Consider the following 17,372-nt stretch of genomic DNA (forward strand, 5'->3'; position numbering starts at 1 on the left):
CCCACTCCTCAGGCTGGTGGGCAATGAGTGGCCATTAAATGTTTCTGCACAGGCAGAACATGCTCTCTGTTTATTTTTAGGTAGCAGAGACTGAATTTGTGGGTTCTTTGGGTTTTTTTTTCCCCTTTCCCCTATAGCAAAAATATCCTAAAGTTTCCCATGCAAGTGCAGCCTGAGGGAGGGTACGTGTGGGCAGCGAGCTTGTGCTTTGCATTTGACTCGGGTATATATTTAAGAATTCTTTAGATTTCTGGCCCCCTGAGTGAGACTTGCTTTTGCAGTTCCCTGTGCCTTTTCCCGCCCTTTGGAAAAAAAAAAAACAACCCAAAACCCAGCCCAAACCAAAAAACCCAACACAAGCGCTGCCGAAAGAATAACCCCATGCTGGGGGTTGAGAAGTGGGAGCTGGTGGGGGCTCCTTTGCCAGGTGGGCACCCGCTGTGCCGGCTCCATTACCCCACAAGGGTCCTGCTCCCACACTTTGGTGGTGTCATTTATAGGCTTGGAGGCTTTACCAGCAGTGAGATGGGCCGTTTCTGAGATGTGACTGTGGTGGTTCAGCTCCGGCTGGGGATCTCTACCAATGCCTTGGCATGAGAAACACCCTTGGGTGTGTTAGTCCCTTGGGGAAACTGTGGCTCCCTAGTCTTCACTGACAAGCTCATGTTGGTTGTGTTGGTGTCTTGGGTATGCCTGAAGGCAGTAGCAAATGAGTTTCTTGGTCTGGTGGCAATGGGAGAGCTTGGGTGGTGGTGGTTTAAGCTGGGGGAGTGCATAATGAAAAGGTGGCTGTCTTGAAGGGAAGGGAAGAAGCAGCAAAAATCAGCCATCAGGCAGCTCCTCCATTTCCCAAAGGGTTTAGGTGAAAGATGAGACCTGGTCTGCAGCCCAGAGAGCTGAGCATTGCTGCGAGGCTGGGGCAAGAGCAAGGAATTTCTTCATTAAAGGAATTATACTTTATTAATGCAATTTGGGGATTAAACTCCTTACGTCTACCCTGACTTCTGTACCTTATGACCTCCTGGTACCTTCAGCAAAGGGGAAAAAACTTGTCGGAAGGCACAGTGGACCACGGTGATGAACCATGGCTTATGGAGCAATATTAAGAACAAACAATTCCCCAAAAGGATGGCACAAGGGGCTGCTCAGTTAAGACAGCTACATCTTGGTGCTGAAGAAGTTGGGAAGTGCTTTGGGAGCTGCCAGATGTCACGCTGACATGGACCTTGTGAAGGATGCTCAAAGGGATGGCAAAAGGTTCCTCACCTCTGCAGATGAAAGAAAGGCACGGCTGAATGAAGCAGTGGTGGGGGAGATTTGGGCGTGGATGCGTATTTCACCCTGGCTTTTGGTCAACACAAAGAGGCCACAAAAAGGGCTGGATAGAGGGAATGAGGACGTGGTCATGAGCACAGCCGTTGTGGAAGCCAAGTCCCAAGATCATCACACCCATCAGCCTGGCGCTTGGGATGGCTTCCCTCCCCCCACTCTAGGAGGGAGCTGGCACATGAAATGGCAGGTCTGGTAACAAGTATTTTTAACAACTCCATCGAGTTGGGGGAGGCACCATGTGACTGGAGAATAGCGAATGCGATGCCTATATTTAAAAGCGGGGGGAGGAGGGGAAAAAAAGTAAGGCAGGCAGGAATAGGACTGTAAGCCTGACCTCGATCGCATGCCATTTCAGAACAGATTTGGAAGGCAAAAGAGGAAAATGAATCATGGGTTTGCCAAAGGTAGGTCACTCCAGGCTAACCTGGCATCAGAGACCTGCAAATGTGTAAAGCAGCTCTTTGTAGTAAAGCTTTTGCTATGGGAAAGTGTTAATGAAGCAGAGAAGAGGGGAAGGAGAAGAGGAGCTCTGTGAGGCAGGCAGGGAAGCGAGCAGCGTCAGGATGGCGCTGGGTGGTGTTGAGGGGATGTAGTGGCTGGTGGCAATCAGCGGGGCTTCTTGGGGATGAGTCATGGACTTTCCTGCTTCCAGCAGCGGCTGGCTTCCTGGAGCTGGGGTGACGGAGGCTGCCACCCCAGGCTGAAGGAGTTTGAGGGCTGGAGGAAGAGATGTGGGATGCAGTGAGAAATGGAAAGCCATGTGCCTGTTGAGGAACAGCAAAAATATCTCCTAGGAGCCCAAGTCTTGCTGATAGGGAAGTAGCAGTGTGGAGGAGGATGGGATGAGCGAGTTGACCGCAGGCCAGCGGTGCCCTGGAGGAGCAGGGAGATTTGCAGGCAGGATGGCAAAGTCTTGGTAACATTGCACAGGGATGGAGTGGGACCCATCAGGATCACTCACTTGGGTCTCCTGCATCCAGGGAAAATGAACTGAGCCTGGACTGGAGCAGGGAAGGGGCTACTAGATAAAAGGGGGAGGGAGAGCCAGTCATACAAGAGAGAACTAGAAGAACCTTGCTTTGACTAGCAAAGTAGAGGCTGGGGATGGCCATGATAGGTATCTATAAATACATCAGGATGGAAACAGTATTTCAGCCAAAGGCCAATGCTGGTAAAAGAACAGAGGGATATATAAAATGACCACGAACAAGTTTAGGCTGAGAATTAGAGCAGCCATTAGAGAATCTACTTGAGGAGCCTTCCAGTGGGAATACTGAGTTTTTAATGTTGAGTTGACAAAAGTCTGGGGGAGATTGCATGAGGTGGGGGGGGGGGTCCTGGACTCAACAACTCTGCAAGACCCTGGCAGTCTGCGATCTCTCTCAGGCAAATGCAGCCAGGTGTGGCAGTTCCTTTGGTTTCCTGGGCAGATGTGCTTCAGCTTTGGGAGTGGAGAGACAGAAATGCATCCACTCGTGCATGCTTGTGCATGTATGCACACACGTGCATGCACACATGCTGTTCTGTGCTGATGTTCTGCTGCACTGAATGCTTTGTGGTCATGCTCTCAATGGGCTAGAGAAGCAGTGGAAGGTGCAGAGGCTGAGAACTGCCAAGCTCCTTGTGTTTCCCAAACAAGCCCTCTTGACCCCCTGGCTGGGCCCTCTGCAGTGTGGGTGCTGCAAAGGTTCTGGAGCAGCTCTTCCAGTTCCTTGGGGAATAAACGGGCAAATTTTGGCAGTCCAAGCAGACAGGCAGGTACCAGATGGGCTGGAGCCACCACAGCTTGGCTGGGCATCACCAGCTCCTGGTTTTGTAGGGTGCATTGGGATGTGCCCTGGGAAATTTTATCTTGGTGCTGGAGGGTTCTGGCAAAGCTGACACCAACCAGGGAACCCATGTGGCTGCTTGGGGCAGGACTGTTCCTGGGCCTGCTGGCGTTGTCCTGGGCGGCTGGGACCATTCCTGAGCTTGCTGTGGTCTGTGGTGTGTCCTGGGGTATGTGGGGTCCATGGCCACAGCTCCCCATCCCCTCCTCTGCCCTAGCAGTGCCCCTCCTGGAGCCACTGGCTACTAGCAATGCCAGACATGTAACCCCCCCAAAGATCCTAAAATCTCTCTAATCCCCTTTACCTCCACCCCTACGAGAGCTGGGTACACAAATGCACATAGAGGCAGGCAGCCTGTCCTGGCAGGGCCCTGCGAGCCCTTGCTTCAGCTTTCCCAGTTGTGGGTCCCTGGTGCCACCAGCTTTGGCCATGCCCACAAACTGCAGTGGGAGGAGGTGGTCTGGGTGCTGCTGCTGGTATCGCTGTCTGATAATCCTGGGGAACTTGCCCTCTGCTCCATCATTTCATTTCTGTCTCCCACTCCATCTTCTGCTGCACATCACTGGAGGGGAGAAGGCCAAAGGAGGGGTGGTGATGGCCCAGTGCTGGGGGAAGATTTCTTCACCTGTAGGAAAGGGCCTCATCTGTTTTGCATCCCCTGTGCCAAGGAGCTTGGGGAAAGCCCATGTTTTTTGGGCAGAAGCCAGTTTCAAGGGTGATCCTGGCACAGGTGGCAGGTACCCAATGGCATCCTGGCAGGGAGCTGAAGCCCAGCCAAGCTCAGTCTGAAGGGCTGCACGATGCCTCAAAGACTAATGCCATGGCAAATGGTGCTGTTAGAGCAGAGCATGGTGGCCTGGGTGTCTCTGGAGGGCAGTGATGTGTGTTGGCTATATGGGATTCCCATGCATGATTCCTACCTTCGGTGCTTGCTTCTCCTATGGCCCCGAAAGGGGCTGGTAGTGGACGGGGGCTCTTGAAAGGTGCAGGACCTTGAGAAGATGCTTGTGGTTTCCCCAGTGCCAAAGAAGGAGGGCAGTGAGTATTTCGAGATGCTTTTCCCAACTTCAAAGTCCTTATTGCATTCTGTGTACCAGGCGCTCCTTGGCACTGGGGTCTGCCCACATCATCCCCCTCCCGGTGCTGTGGTCGGTGCCTGCAGTGGGATGTGTTGGCATGTCTCTTCCTGCCTTGGACTCAGCATCAGGGTGGTGGGGACACCCAGCTGAGGTTCCCACTGATGCCTTGGTCACTGGAGGAAGACTCCAACATGGTGGTTTTCTCTCTTCCTCGGAGATGCACTTTTCCCGTTGCAGAGCCTTGTCTTGGCTCCTGCACTGGCCGACAGGGAGATGTGGTGCCAATGACTCAGACGAAGATGAGGGCTTAATTAGCACGGGGAGAGGGGGGAAGAGAGAAAAGAGAAAGAATCTTTCATTGCAACAAGATTGATACCACCTCCCCCAGACAGTCACGTTCTGCCGCATCACCCTCCAGCCTGGCATCATGTGTGCCGTTCCTGACACTGGAGGACAAATGGGGCCCAAGAAGTCACTGCAAGGTGCAGAGGGGCACTGCTTTATTAAAAGCCTCAGTGAATAAATGTCTGGAGGTACAGAGCAGGGCTTGCCAGCAGCCTTTTTAGCTGTCAGGCTTTGTGCTGTGGTTAGAGCGACCTTTTACTCTCAGCTCCTTGGGGTTGGGGTAACATACCTGGGGCAGGAGGGTGTCTACAAGGTTTTAGCGATGATGCCATCATCAAAATGCCCATTTGAGGGTGTGGAGCTTGTCCATACCAGCCCCTGCCCCCCTGTGCATGGAAAGACAAGCATTGGTTGCCTCTTCTTTAGTCACCAGCTTTTCTGGCCCTAAAGAACCTTATAAACCTTTCCCTTTTAACCTGCACCATGCTCAGCAAGCACCGCGGCTGCGAGTCTGGTTTGCCCTGTCTCGGTGGGATGTGCTGGGGAGCACCAAATCAAGCTGCCAGGGGGCATGTGGTCAGGGTGGCTCCTGTACGCTCAGCACCCCGATTTCAGGCTGCAGGGCCCTGCACCTCCAACTATACCATTGTCTTACAGCACCTGTGTCCCTGCAGGGATAGTAGGAGGAGGCAGAGGAGAGTGGTCCTGCCTGATGAGGGCTGGAGTCCATGGAGGAGACCATGGCTGGGGCAGGACGCCAAGCGACATCAGGGCACTGCTGGCTGGGAGCTCCTGTCTGGGCATACCTGCCTGCACAGGCAGCTGCCTGGTGCCTGTCAAGGCTTGGTGGGCATGGCCACATCACCCTGAGGAGCCTGGCGTTGTCAGTCTGGAGGGACAATCGCCACTGCGCCTGAGCTAATGCTCCTTTCCTCTGCCCTGGGTGCTGGTGTTGAAAGTAATGTCATGCATATTTTTTCTTTTCCCCTCCAGACCAACGATGCCTTAGGAGCCACCTGGAACTGGCTGTACTTCATCCCCCTCATCATCATTGGATCCTTCTTTGTCCTCAACCTTGTCCTGGGAGTGCTGTCAGGGTAAGCAAGGTGCCAGCCTTCCTCTCCAGGCCATGCCTGTCCCCAAGGTCAGCCCCCAGTACTGCCGTGTCCCCCAGGACCCTGGTAGCTGGTTCTCCCTGTCCCCTGCCTCCCCTGTGCCTGCCTGCCTCACAGCAAGGGATAACTCCCCAGCTCTGCTTACTTCCTTTGCTCCTTGGGGAGCCAGGAAAGGGGCAGTGTTGAAGATGCCTTCTTATTGTTTCACCTTGCTGAAGAGCTCGTGGCTTTGGTCACTGCGAGAAACAGTCAGTGTCGATCTTCTGACTGCTTGGGACCTGCTGGAGTGGAGAGATGTGGGGGAGCTTTATGGAAATGTGCTTGAGTCTAGGTTGTGTTTATAGCGGGGTATGCATTTGCTGGCTCATGGAGTGTGGTGGGCATGGGTTGGGATGGGTTTGGGGCACATGTGGGAGCAATGTGGGGCACCTCCATGCTCTGTGGGCTGTGGCTAGTGGGGGATGCACACTGGTGAGGGTAGGGGTTCCTGGGGTGCTCATGGACAAGCTGGGGCATAGGGACAATGCAACTGTCCCGGTTGTGCTCTTCCCAGGGGAACCAAGGTTTTAATCCAAGCCATTACGCTGGGTTTGGAGAGGAAAAGACTTCTTGTCTCCATGACAATGAACTGTGGTTGCATCAGCACATCCTCAAATGCTGGCAGCGGTTGGTGCACAGGGACAGCATGGCCTCTGCTGCACTGGGAGAGAGATTTGGGCTCCTCTGCCCTTGCTGCAGGTGGCAACGGGCAGCCCCTACTCAGCAGCAGGTCATTTTTTTCCTAATTGTCTATCACGGTGCAAAAAAAAAAAACCAAAAAGCAAGCCATTGTAGTGCTGGTTTGACCAGCTGGAAAGCCCTTAGATGCAGGGATCAATGTGGAGACTGGCCCTGGTCATCTCTCACTGTCCTGAGCATCACCGTGAGTTCAGGTGTGATGGTGGTGGTTTCAGGGGTGCTTTTGGAGCGGCAGGCTGGGCTTCAGAGTCTGTTAGTGGGTTGAATTTCCCCAGCTCTCTGGGGTCTGTGTGAGTCCAGGGACTCTGGGGACAGGCTGCAGGAAGGGCTTCACGCTGCCTTGCAGGGAGGGAGCTCTTATGGAGGATGAAAATGTCCAAGTAGTGTTGGGTGGCTTTTGCATTTCTTATGCCTCATCTAGCTTGGGGATTTGAGCAAAGTCCAACTGGGTGTCAGTGTCAAGCAGGAGCTTTCCTACAAAAGCCCAGAGAAGGAACGTTAGGAAGGTTGGGGCTAGGCAGCTTATTGCAGTGTTGAATTGTGCCAACATAGTGTGTTCTGTGGACACTGAGGCTTTTGGTGCTGGTGTGATGCTGAAAGCAGCCTGATAGCACTGCTCTGGCCTGCAAGCAAGCCACTGGCAGGAGGACCACAGGGTGGCCAGTGGGGTGTCTGGCCCATGCCCTGATCCATGCTCAGTGCTCGCCTGTGCAGGAACTGCGTGAGGCAGCTGTTCCCATGTTGCCGAATTGCATGCAGTTGTCTAGGGCTCTTCCCAGGCGCCGGCTGGCATTTCAACTGTTTGTTTATTGCTAATAGGGTTTGTACTGGGGAAGGATGAAAGTGGGTGGGTGGCCTAATTGGCAATGGAGATGCTCTCGAGGCGTGCCAGATACCTAGGGAAAAGCGCAACTGCTCAGCTCCCTGGAGGGCTGAGTGAGGTGAGCGGAGGCAGCAGGCTGGGCTCTGCCACCTGATAGCAAGGCCACTGTGCATGCCCTCCTGCCTAGCCACAGCCACAGGTATCCCCTGCAGCTCGGTGAATGCAGTACCTTGGCGGTGGTGAAGCATCCTCTTGCCAAAGATGCTGCCAGAGCCATGGAGGGTTGCAACATGAGGCAGAAGAAGGTACTTCAACACACAAACAATGTATGTCCTTGAGTTCAATAAGAAGGGTTTCATTCCTCGCTTTGCTTGCTTAGTTTTTATGGTTTTTAACACTTCTTGTAATCCTCTTGTGCTGGAAGAGAGCACTTGGTTCTGCTGCAGGAGGGGTAGGGTGACCTTTCCATGCCCCAGCCTCTAAGCTGGGTGAGCAGGCAGGTGAGCTGAGAGGAGGTCACTTTGGGGATGAGATCAATGGAAACACTTCCACGTGAAGGAAACCCCTCCCCAGAGTTACGGCACTGCTTTGCGGGAAGACAGGCAGCCGTGCCCAGCTAGCTGAAATCACAGTAGCTCTGTTAACTTGGGGCGCAGTGGTGAGCAGCGAGCCCTGGTAGCCTGCTTGCAGAAACCTGGACCTGCATTGCTTGTAAACTGCACCATCTGCACGAGCAAATAACAAGGTCTGCTTGGGATTTCCAGCCACCTTCTTGAAGTTCACACTCTTAGGCTGCTGCAGAGCTGCCTTTCTGCTCTCACTTTGTCTTGGCAGCAGTTTTCTTTGGGGAAAAAATCGAACACCCAAGGCAGGTCCTGAATGCGAAGAGGCTGCGGGAGGGCATTTGTGTGTTTAACTTGCCACCATCAGAAGTTTGCCAGAGCCCAGATATAGCAATCTTCTGGTTGCGATGTGCATCTTTCCCAACAGTCAGTTCCCCAACTGTTAAGCTGAGGCATGACCTCCGTGATGTAAACAGCCTGGATCCATCTGCTCCTAAGCACAAAGTATGTGGGAGAGGAAAAGAAATTATTTCCATCATACTGAGGCTCCTCGATTTTTCTCTCTAAACACTAACACGCACACATGTACTGAAATTGCATGCAATGCTATTAAGAGGAGATGGAGTTGCTCCAGGCAGGGGCTTGGAAAGCCAGTTCCTCTGGGGCTTTGGCATTTATTATTGTGTCTATTAACTTTCCTCCTCTATGGGTGCAATTACGGATCAACTTATTCTAACTGAAAGCAGGAAAGAAAAAATAAATTGGCCCAGTTCCTCTTTGAGAGCAGGTATGAAGCCCAAGGAGATGTGACTGCTCAGCTTTGAAAGCTACACAAGGTACCGAAATAATCCTGGCAGGAGAGTGTCAGTGGGAGCGAGTGAGGATGGAGCGTCACTTGAAATGCCCTGTTTTCTGCCACGTGGCAGCTGGTGGATTTGGGAGCTTGGAAAGATGCTGAGACTCCTATCAAGTGTTGCCTGCTGTCATCCTGTGGCCTGAGTATGGTGTCATCCAGCACCCTCCTGCAGTAGGGCCAGGTGCACCTGCAGCTTTGCACCTCTTCCCAGGGAGAACCAGTGTAGTGCTGAGAGAATTGTATGCTGCAGGAGGAGTAGGAGGGGTGGACGGGACCTCCTTCTGCCCTGCAGCTGATGGCCTGTTGTGGGCAGTGCCCTGCAGTCGGTTGGCTCTGAGACAGGGAGATGCAGAAGTTGCACGTACCCCATGCTGGAGATTTGCAGAGGTCTGGTCTCCCTTCTTCAGTAAATGTTTTCCTGTTTTTTTTTTAATCCCCTCAGCTCTTTCTCATGTAAAACAATTTGGATCTGTGTGTTCAGTCTGCATCTCCAGAGCAGCAGGCTGGGTGAGAGCTGCGTTGCCCCATCCCTACCGCCTGTGGCATGTGTGGTGCTGCAGCGGCCATCTCAGTAATGACCACAGCTCACCACTGGTCCTGTCCTAGCAGCTGCAGAGGTCCTGCCTGCTTTGCCCCTCCTGGCAAGGAGATGGCTTATGTCTAACTTGTCACTGGGAGCAAGAAGATGAAAGAGTGAAGATAAAAAATAAGCCATGCTTGGAGGTATAATATTGAAGACTCTTGCAGCGTTTCTGATACCAGATGGGCTGCGTTTTGACTCTTTTTCCATCTCCCTTTCCCTAGCACCTGCAGGGAAATGGTTTGCAGTTGCTCTCCTCCATTCATTACAGCATCTGTCCTCCTGTTCAAGGCTGGTATACTCCTTTTTTCTATCCAGTCTTGTACTTCCAGCCCCTTTCTAGGGTGACAAAGCTGCTATAATCACTGGTATTTGTGGTCTGCAGCAATAGCTGAGTGGAGGCAGAGTGGAAGGGGATGCCGCCTGACCTGGGAATGCTGGGTCCTCAGGTCTGCCAAGAAGACGACCTCTGGAAGCTCATGGCAGAGCAAGAAGTTGAGCACAATAGCAAGAAAAATTAAATCCATCTGCCTTGTACCAAACAAGAGTGATTTAAATCCTCCTAATTGCTTCCACTCATCGTGGTAATGTTAAGTCTTTTCTCCCTTTCTTTTCTGCCCCCCACCCCCAGCTATTGCACTCCTTTGAAAGAAACTACTAATGTTATAATTAAAGGATCAATTTGGCAAGATTTCTTTGTCTTAAGATCTTCTTTCTTTCAGGTTGGGTTAGTGCTGTGTTCCCAGTCTCTGGAGAGTTTTCTTCAGCTCCTTCAGGAGCCTTCTGTACCATCTCTGAAATCTTTTCACTTCACTTAATTTGAATTTTTTTTCCCAAACGATTTTGAGGCATAACAAATGATGAATAAAATTAAGTTTTATAGCAATTAATAGTAAGGATGTTGAAGGAACAAGTGTACATTTTCAGTGGAGGAAGGGGTTATTTTTTCTGGCTCTACACAAAACATGGGCCCTGTGCATTCAAGCTGGATCAGGTGGTTTGAAGCCCAAAATGCTGGGAAGAAGCTTAAGTCTCGGAGGTAGGTGGTTTGCAGAGGGGAAAGCAGGGAGACACGTTGCCACAGTGCAGAAAAGCTTGCGGGGAGATCATGAGGGATAGCAAGATGCCAACAAACATGCCTGAGAAATATTTCGTCGGAAGTGTGAAAGCTTGGAAGCATTGGGGTTTTTTTTTTCTTTAATGATTGTAGCATCTCAGGGAGTGGCTCGGATGAGATGTAAAATGGCTGTGCCTGTTGTGCGTTTGGGGATTCACTAGCTGGAACCACTTTTGAATGGAGGTGTGGGTGTAATGGGGAGGGGGGTTGTGACACCTCATATTAGGTCCCCCAGCACCATCATGGGATGCATGTTGGTGAGGCCGTGCTTGGTGACAAACAGCTGTGCTTGTCACTTTGTTCTGGGGAAGCTCTTGTGCCATTGACATGGTATTTGAACATGAGTGAAGCAAAGGAACCTTTGAGATCTTCATCTATATTCAGCAGCCAGGTGGGCATCCATATTCAATGAGTGCCTCTGCCTTGCTTTGCTGTACCACCTTTCTGCAGAGGGCCTCCAAGTCCTTTGCAAACAAGCTGCCTGACAAGAGACACGTGTGTCTGGTGTGCTGTATCCCCCGGTGTTACATGGAATAACAACTCCTCTTACAGCCAGCTGGACAGGATAAAAAAAAACCACAACAAAGAGACGACTCAGTGACTTTCCCCTTGATTTCTCTTTGCAAATTATTTGCTAGTGTGTCTCAACTGCTTCAGATTTGCTCTTGTTCCTTGCTACTTGCAAATCTGCTCTGTGGACTGCACATTATCTGTGAACTGTCGGTGAAAAGGCTTGTTTGTGATCCTCTTGACAAAGCACTTGGCACATAGTTCTTGCTTACAGATTGTTTTCGGAGTTGTTTTTTCCAGATCTTCACAATTACCGTCATCCTGGTTAATGATAGCAATCATGTAGCCATGGCTGCTCTTTGATTTGGTGAATGGCTTTGGAGATGCCCAGTTCCTCCATGACCAACTCCATGCTTGCAAGAGGGTGCTGGGCACTCCTATTGGGTGAAGTAGACAGGATGTCCTGAATGAATCATGTAACATTACCAGTTCTTTGTACATCGTGGGTGGCTGTTTGTTTGTTTTGCAGTGGTGGAGTGACATATCTAGCATTTGCATTGTGGGTTTCACACTTGATGGTTGCTTCTGAATTCATTGTATTTGTGTGTTGAAGGTGTCAGTTAGAGTGCTTGAATGTTCCTGGGAAGTTAACGTGATGAAATGTTGAAAATGGGAGATGCTTTTTCCATGCTGTAACTCACCTTCAGTACTGGCCCCAAACCTTTCATCTGCAGATCGCTGTCACTTGCAAAGGGGGTCTATAAAACCATTCTCCACTTACAGAGGATAAAAACAGGAGCATAGGAGGGAAGGGGAGGAGTGACATTTTCCCAGTACTGCATGAGCCAGTGGGAGTGATTGCGAACAAAGCCCGGGGCTCTTGAAGCAGTGAAGCTGCGCTGCTTCTATCAGCCCTGCCTGAAAAAAGTGAAATAAAATCCAGAGCTTCCATCTTTTCTTCTTGCTGCTGGGGCTACTAGACCCTCCACTACCTTTCCGTAGCTTTCTTGCAGCATGGGTTGACCATGCTATTGCCACCTTTGGCACAACATTGCAAACAACAGATGACTTTGAGCAATGGGACAGAGGTGCAAACCTCAGCATTGTTACCCTTGTAGAGTCTCAGTTTCAACATTTTTCCAAGCGGAGTGTTGGCGGATCCTTCTCTCAGTGATATTTGCCCTCATTGTCGTTTATTTTTCTGTACTTCAAGTACTTTCTGTACTTCTGTACTCTCCAAACTTTGAGCCCAGCCCAAGTGTCGTGGAATACCTGTCTTTTTTTTAAAGGTCACAGCAGGGTTGAGCTGAACACAAAGCAAGCATCCACGTGTGCTCTTCTCACTTTCATCATGGAGTACTTCCTATGCTTGGAGGGCATACATGAAGCGTATGGAGAGGCACTGAGCTGCCTGGAGCTGATTCTACCCTGAAATGCAGAGGCTGGACTGGACACCTGTATCTCTGCTGGGATCCATTGGTGGGGGACAGACTTTGAAGCAACATACAGCTGATGCCCATCCATGTTCCCACACAATGGGTGAACCTGCTTTTGGATGAATGAGAGCCTGTTACCTGAAGCTAACTGTAGTCAAGAAACATGGATTACTGGAGAGAAGAGGGGGAAGTATTTAAAGTCCTTGCCATTCAGTGGGCTTCGTTCCCCATGAGCAGAGGCAAAGTCTTAGTTCTCCTGTGTTTCTTACTGTTTTGGGTCATTTTGGGATCTCGATTACCACTCTGGCTCTGCAGCAAATACCAGTTATTTGAATTCTTGAACTTCATCTTCAAAGCTGCCCAAAGCCTGGACCCAAGAGATCTCCAGGTTGTCTGATCTGTAACAGAGTTGATCCTTGGGAAGAGTGTGGTGTCCTGTAATGCAGACAGCCAACAGTGATCTTGTCTTCACTGCTTTGGGCCCTATGCAGAGCCATGATGGCCTACATCTCTTCAAGGAACTGGCTTATAAAAGGAGCTCTTTAGTGCTAGGAGTCTTGATGTTGCTTCTGGTAGGTTCTCATCTGGAGCCCCTCTGTCTTCTCCCCACTTGTGGAGACAGTTTCCCATTTGGGCTGCCTTTTCCTTGCATCTTCATGTTGTCATTGCCTTCCCCTCTGCCTCTATTTTTGTTCACTTCTCTTAGAGTGGGGTGTCAACACAGACTAGCATGGCGAGGTCAATCTGAATTGTTCATGCTGCTGGGTATCAATCCTGTGTAATGTAAGCCCCTTTAGGACCTGGTAGATGTGACAGACATCCATGAGTACCTATAAGAAAATCTGGTTTAAATCACAAGCTTTCTCCAAGGTAGATCTGCTCCTTCTTAAATGGGGCAGTGATGTAATGGGTAATCTCAGGGCTGGTATCTCCCAGCTCCTTCCCATTTTACCATTCGATGTCACCAACAGCTTGTCAGCTTTTCATTCCCCAACTCGTGTGTCTGCCGGCGCTCTATAAATATGCTCTCTTTAGCATCATCAGCTGTACGCTCCGTTTCTTGCTGCAGCTTTGTCACAACACGGCGAACACGTAACTTTCACCAAAGTACACAGGGATGATCAAAAGCTAATGGCCACCTCTAAAAGGGAGTACAAGAAATAGGATGTTTCTATTTTCCTTTTTTAAAAATTCTTTTTACCAGTTAGTGCTTTGTGGGAAGGCTTTCTTGAGGCAATCCAGCTTTGTTAAGGAATCATAGAATGGTTTGGGTTGGAGGGGACCTTTAAATGTCATCTAGTCCAACCCCCCCTGCAGTGAGCAGGGACATTTTCAACTAGATCAGGCTGCTCAGAGCCCCGTCCAACCTGATCATGAATGTTTCTCTGACTACTTCTGGCAGGCAATTTAAGCGAACTTAAATCAAGCAATTACCCATATCCAAAAAACTTGTTGCCTCCTTCAAAGCACACTTATGAAGCACATCTTCCCCCTGCAGAGGTTTTTGTACCTTTTGGACTCCCTCCTCTAGCCTTTACTCCTGATTCAGTGCAATAATCCCAGTCTACAATGGCAGTTCTGCTGTGTCTTCTTGCCACCGTCTGTTTAAGTTAAAGCACCAGGTTACAGACTGCACAGTTAGTTCAACACTCTTTCTTTAGTTCCTTTACACCTCTTGGGTAAATACCATCTGATCTCCCTGGTTTGCAACTGTCTTATCCGTGTTTTCCAAACCGTCTGTTGTCAGTTCTGTCCCATAACCTTCCCTGACACCCTCCTGGAGTTGAAGGCAGTTTTTCCTCAAATTGTGCTGCTGAAAACTGAGTCAGAGCCGTGAGCTGAGGCCTTTCAAGTGCTGAGGAGAGCAGCAGTATTACCTGATGTTATACATCCCATTATACGTGTTTTTTTTACAGCAGCACAATACTGCTACCACATCCTCAGTGTGTAATCCAGTATTTCCCCCCTTCCCACCCCATACTTGCTGCTGCCTTGTATCATTTTAAGACCTGTTTGCTAACTGATTGATTGGAGGCATCTTTAACAGTGGCAAAAGGTGACAAATTGATGGGTTTGAAGATGGTCGGCTTGTAGTTTCGAAGCACGGAAGCCACAACATTGATATGACCAGCGCTATATACCCACTCTGGACTCAGAGAAGCTCCAGAAAGGATACGTGTGGGTTGTAGCATCTGTGATATTTTTTTCTTAGCTGTTTTTTGGGTTTGGTGTTTGGTTTGGTTTTGGGGTTTTTTTGGTGTTTGTTTGGGTTTTTTTTTTTGTTTGTTTCAGAAAAGGGGACCCCTTTCCAAGCCAGATGCTTTCACGTGGGTTCTTCTCCCAGAAAAAACAGACCTGTGCTCTCCAGCCCTTTGAGTGGAGCACACTGGTGTAGTAAAAACATTGCTGCCCTGGTGTGAGCAAGGGTGCGGGGGCCTGGGGAGGAAAGCAGCCAAGCGTGGTGGTGTCTCCCAAGGTCTCCTGCTGGGAGCAGAGATGCTGTGAGGTGGCGTGAGGGGAATGCCAAGGCTGTAGAGGAGAATTTGCAGGTAGAGGAGGAGCAAACCATCTGTGCTTCAATCACCCTGGGAGGCTGGGCACAGCGTGAGGATGGATGGTGCCCTTGTGTGCAGGACAGATGGCACGCTGCTCCCCAGCTCCCACCATGACCTTCAGCACTTGCCTCCACTGCTCACTGCGTGCCTTTGGCTTTACAAGGCCAGATGGGGAAGAGCTGCAATGACACAGGTTCAGCATGAGTGGAGCTTGGCTGTTGTGGGTGGATGTTTTCATGCTGGAGGCATCAGGATTTGGGGCCAGGATACCCAGGTGGACAAGCAGAGGTGTTGCTGGTGGGGTTCGTGCTTTCTACTGGGGTCGTTTGAGTGCCGTCACAGGCACCCGATGGGGTAGCACAGCCTCAGGCTCTTTGCAAGGCAAAATTGGGCCATACCTGGCAATGTAGCCCAAATATGCCAGGGAGCAGAGCCCTTCAATGGGAGGCAGGCACCTGGCTCTCTCGATGATGTAATGCTGCCCTGCCTGCGACTTGGAGGCTTCCCAAGTGCTGTCAGTCACCGTGGCTGGCCCTGTTCTCACTCACATACAGTATTATCTCTACCCGCTGCTGCAAATTGGCTCTGAGCAATCCTTGATCTGTCAGCATCGCCTACCCACTCTCAGATGTCACCAGCCCCCGCTGCTGCCCTGCTCGGTAATGTGTCTCTCTGAAATGTAATAATTCATTAAGTTGAGCTTAACTTTTTTCTTTTCCCCCTCCCCTCTCTGCCACCCATTCCTCCTTCTAATGGACAAAAGCAATTAAGCTCCATTAGGGATCAAGCGTGTGGGAAGTATCTCCCTCGGAGACACTGCTGCAGCTGCACGGACCTTGTCACTGGATGCGTGTGGCACCAGCTTCTTGCAAATTAGGGCTCTGTGAGCAAACAGTTGGGTAGGGGGAAATGTTGGTTGATGAGAGGGGTGCTGGAAAAGATGCTCCCATTCCCTTGTCTGGGAGAAGGTGATCCTCAGCTTGGTCATTCTGGGTTTCATCATGGACACATGATGATGGCTTCTCTTGCCATGCAGCAAAAGGAAACAGTAGCTTCAGCATAGGATGAGCTGGAAGACAGAGGGATGGGCAAGCAGGAGGCAGCAGAGAGGGGCCAGATTCCCAGCTGGTGTAAATCAGGGGAATCTTTCCAGGTGCTCCCAGTTGCAGAATATATCTGCCAGGTCTGGCTGGCAAAAGTTCTGCCAAGGTGCTGGCTAGCATGGGGTTACGGCCCATGGGGCAGAGGTTCAGTGCGTGGGAGGACCAGTGAACCAAACCAGAGGGAGAAAGGCAACTTCCCCACTAGCTCCGGCTGCAGATGGCATCTTCTCATTTCTTGACGTCCCAGATTTGCTAACAAAATCCTGTGAGGGATGATAGCACAGCCAAAATGGTCCTGCCTTTCCTCCAGCTAGGGCAAGGAGGGGTTTTGGTGTGGCATATCCAAAACTGAGTGTGTTTTGCTGTTGGCTGAGGGAGGTCCTTCCTTCTCCCCCATCTCCTCCTGCCCTCCTTTCCTCTACTTAGGCTACTTTTCTCTTCCTTGCCTTTTGTTCTCTCCTGCTTCCCTGCCCTAGGAAGAAAGTCTCATTTCAGTCTGAAAGCCAGCGATGGAGGGGGAGAGTCATTTGATGCTTAATGCCAGAGCGGCAGGAAACTTCACCTTCCTGGGGTGGAATTAAAAATGCTTGAATTGTCTGGGGATCTTAAACAAGAGATGCAGGGAACATTCAAAGCTTTTCACACAAACACGCACACACACACATGTGAAAGCCCACACAGCATTAAGGGTGTAATAGCTCAGCTGGGGTAATGCACTTGAACTCTCTCTGCAGCAGACAGACCAATTCTTTCAGTTCTTTTGAATATTTTTTTTTGAGGCTGGAGATTGCTGCTAGTCTCTGGGGAGAGAGACATTCGTCTTGCAGAGAGAACAGTGCTATTTGTTCTTTGCAATCACGCTTCCCTCAGAGCAGCCTGGGACCGGGAGGGGGCTGAGGGCATGGGCTGGGTTCCTACATGAAGCTAGGGCTCTGTGGCCACCAGGGATTGGGGGCAGGATGGGGAGCTGCAGCCAGCAGATTGCATCCCTTTAATGTTGTTGCAAGGAAGGAAGGGTGTGCTGGGGGGATGTCTGGTGTGAGGGATGCTCCTTGCGTGCATATATGGTTGTGAGTAGAAGTATAACATGTGGCTTGAGATGCCCCAGGTATATGGTGTGTGTGAGCTTGGGGTGTGGGACCTCCTAGAAGCAGGTCTGGCCATGTCACCTTAGATATAATCCACAGCGTAGGTGGGAGGTTACCTACATTGCCACCCCTGTGCTTTCTGCCAAATATTTCCATTTCTCTGTGTGTGATGGCCTTTCCATATGTGCTTAGGGCTTTGTGTGCTTCTTCATCTTCTTTAAGACCTGAGGGAATGGCAGGAAGATGTACTGGGGGGGAGGGGTTTAGGTGGGATATTAGGAGAAGGTTCTTCACCCAGAGGGT

At 50.6% G+C, this 17,372-nt stretch overlaps 1 protein-coding gene across 5 annotated transcripts in view; it reads left to right on the forward strand.

Annotated features, from left to right (window-relative positions):
• The window catches only part of CACNA1E (calcium voltage-gated channel subunit alpha1 E), a 147,319-nt gene that overhangs the window by 82,149 nt on the left and 47,798 nt on the right, over nucleotides 1-17,372 (forward strand). For all 5 annotated transcript variants that reach the window (XM_075096957.1, XM_075096954.1, XM_075096956.1 and 2 more), the window contains one exon: nucleotides 5,579-5,682. In XM_075096957.1, coding sequence (XP_074953058.1) covers nucleotides 5,579-5,682 — 104 coding nt within the window. The remainder of the gene's footprint in view (nucleotides 1-5,578; nucleotides 5,683-17,372) is intronic.

Source organism: Phalacrocorax aristotelis, chromosome 6 (assembly GCF_949628215.1).
Source record: "Phalacrocorax aristotelis chromosome 6, bGulAri2.1, whole genome shotgun sequence".
NCBI lineage: Eukaryota > Metazoa > Chordata > Aves > Suliformes > Phalacrocoracidae > Phalacrocorax > Phalacrocorax aristotelis.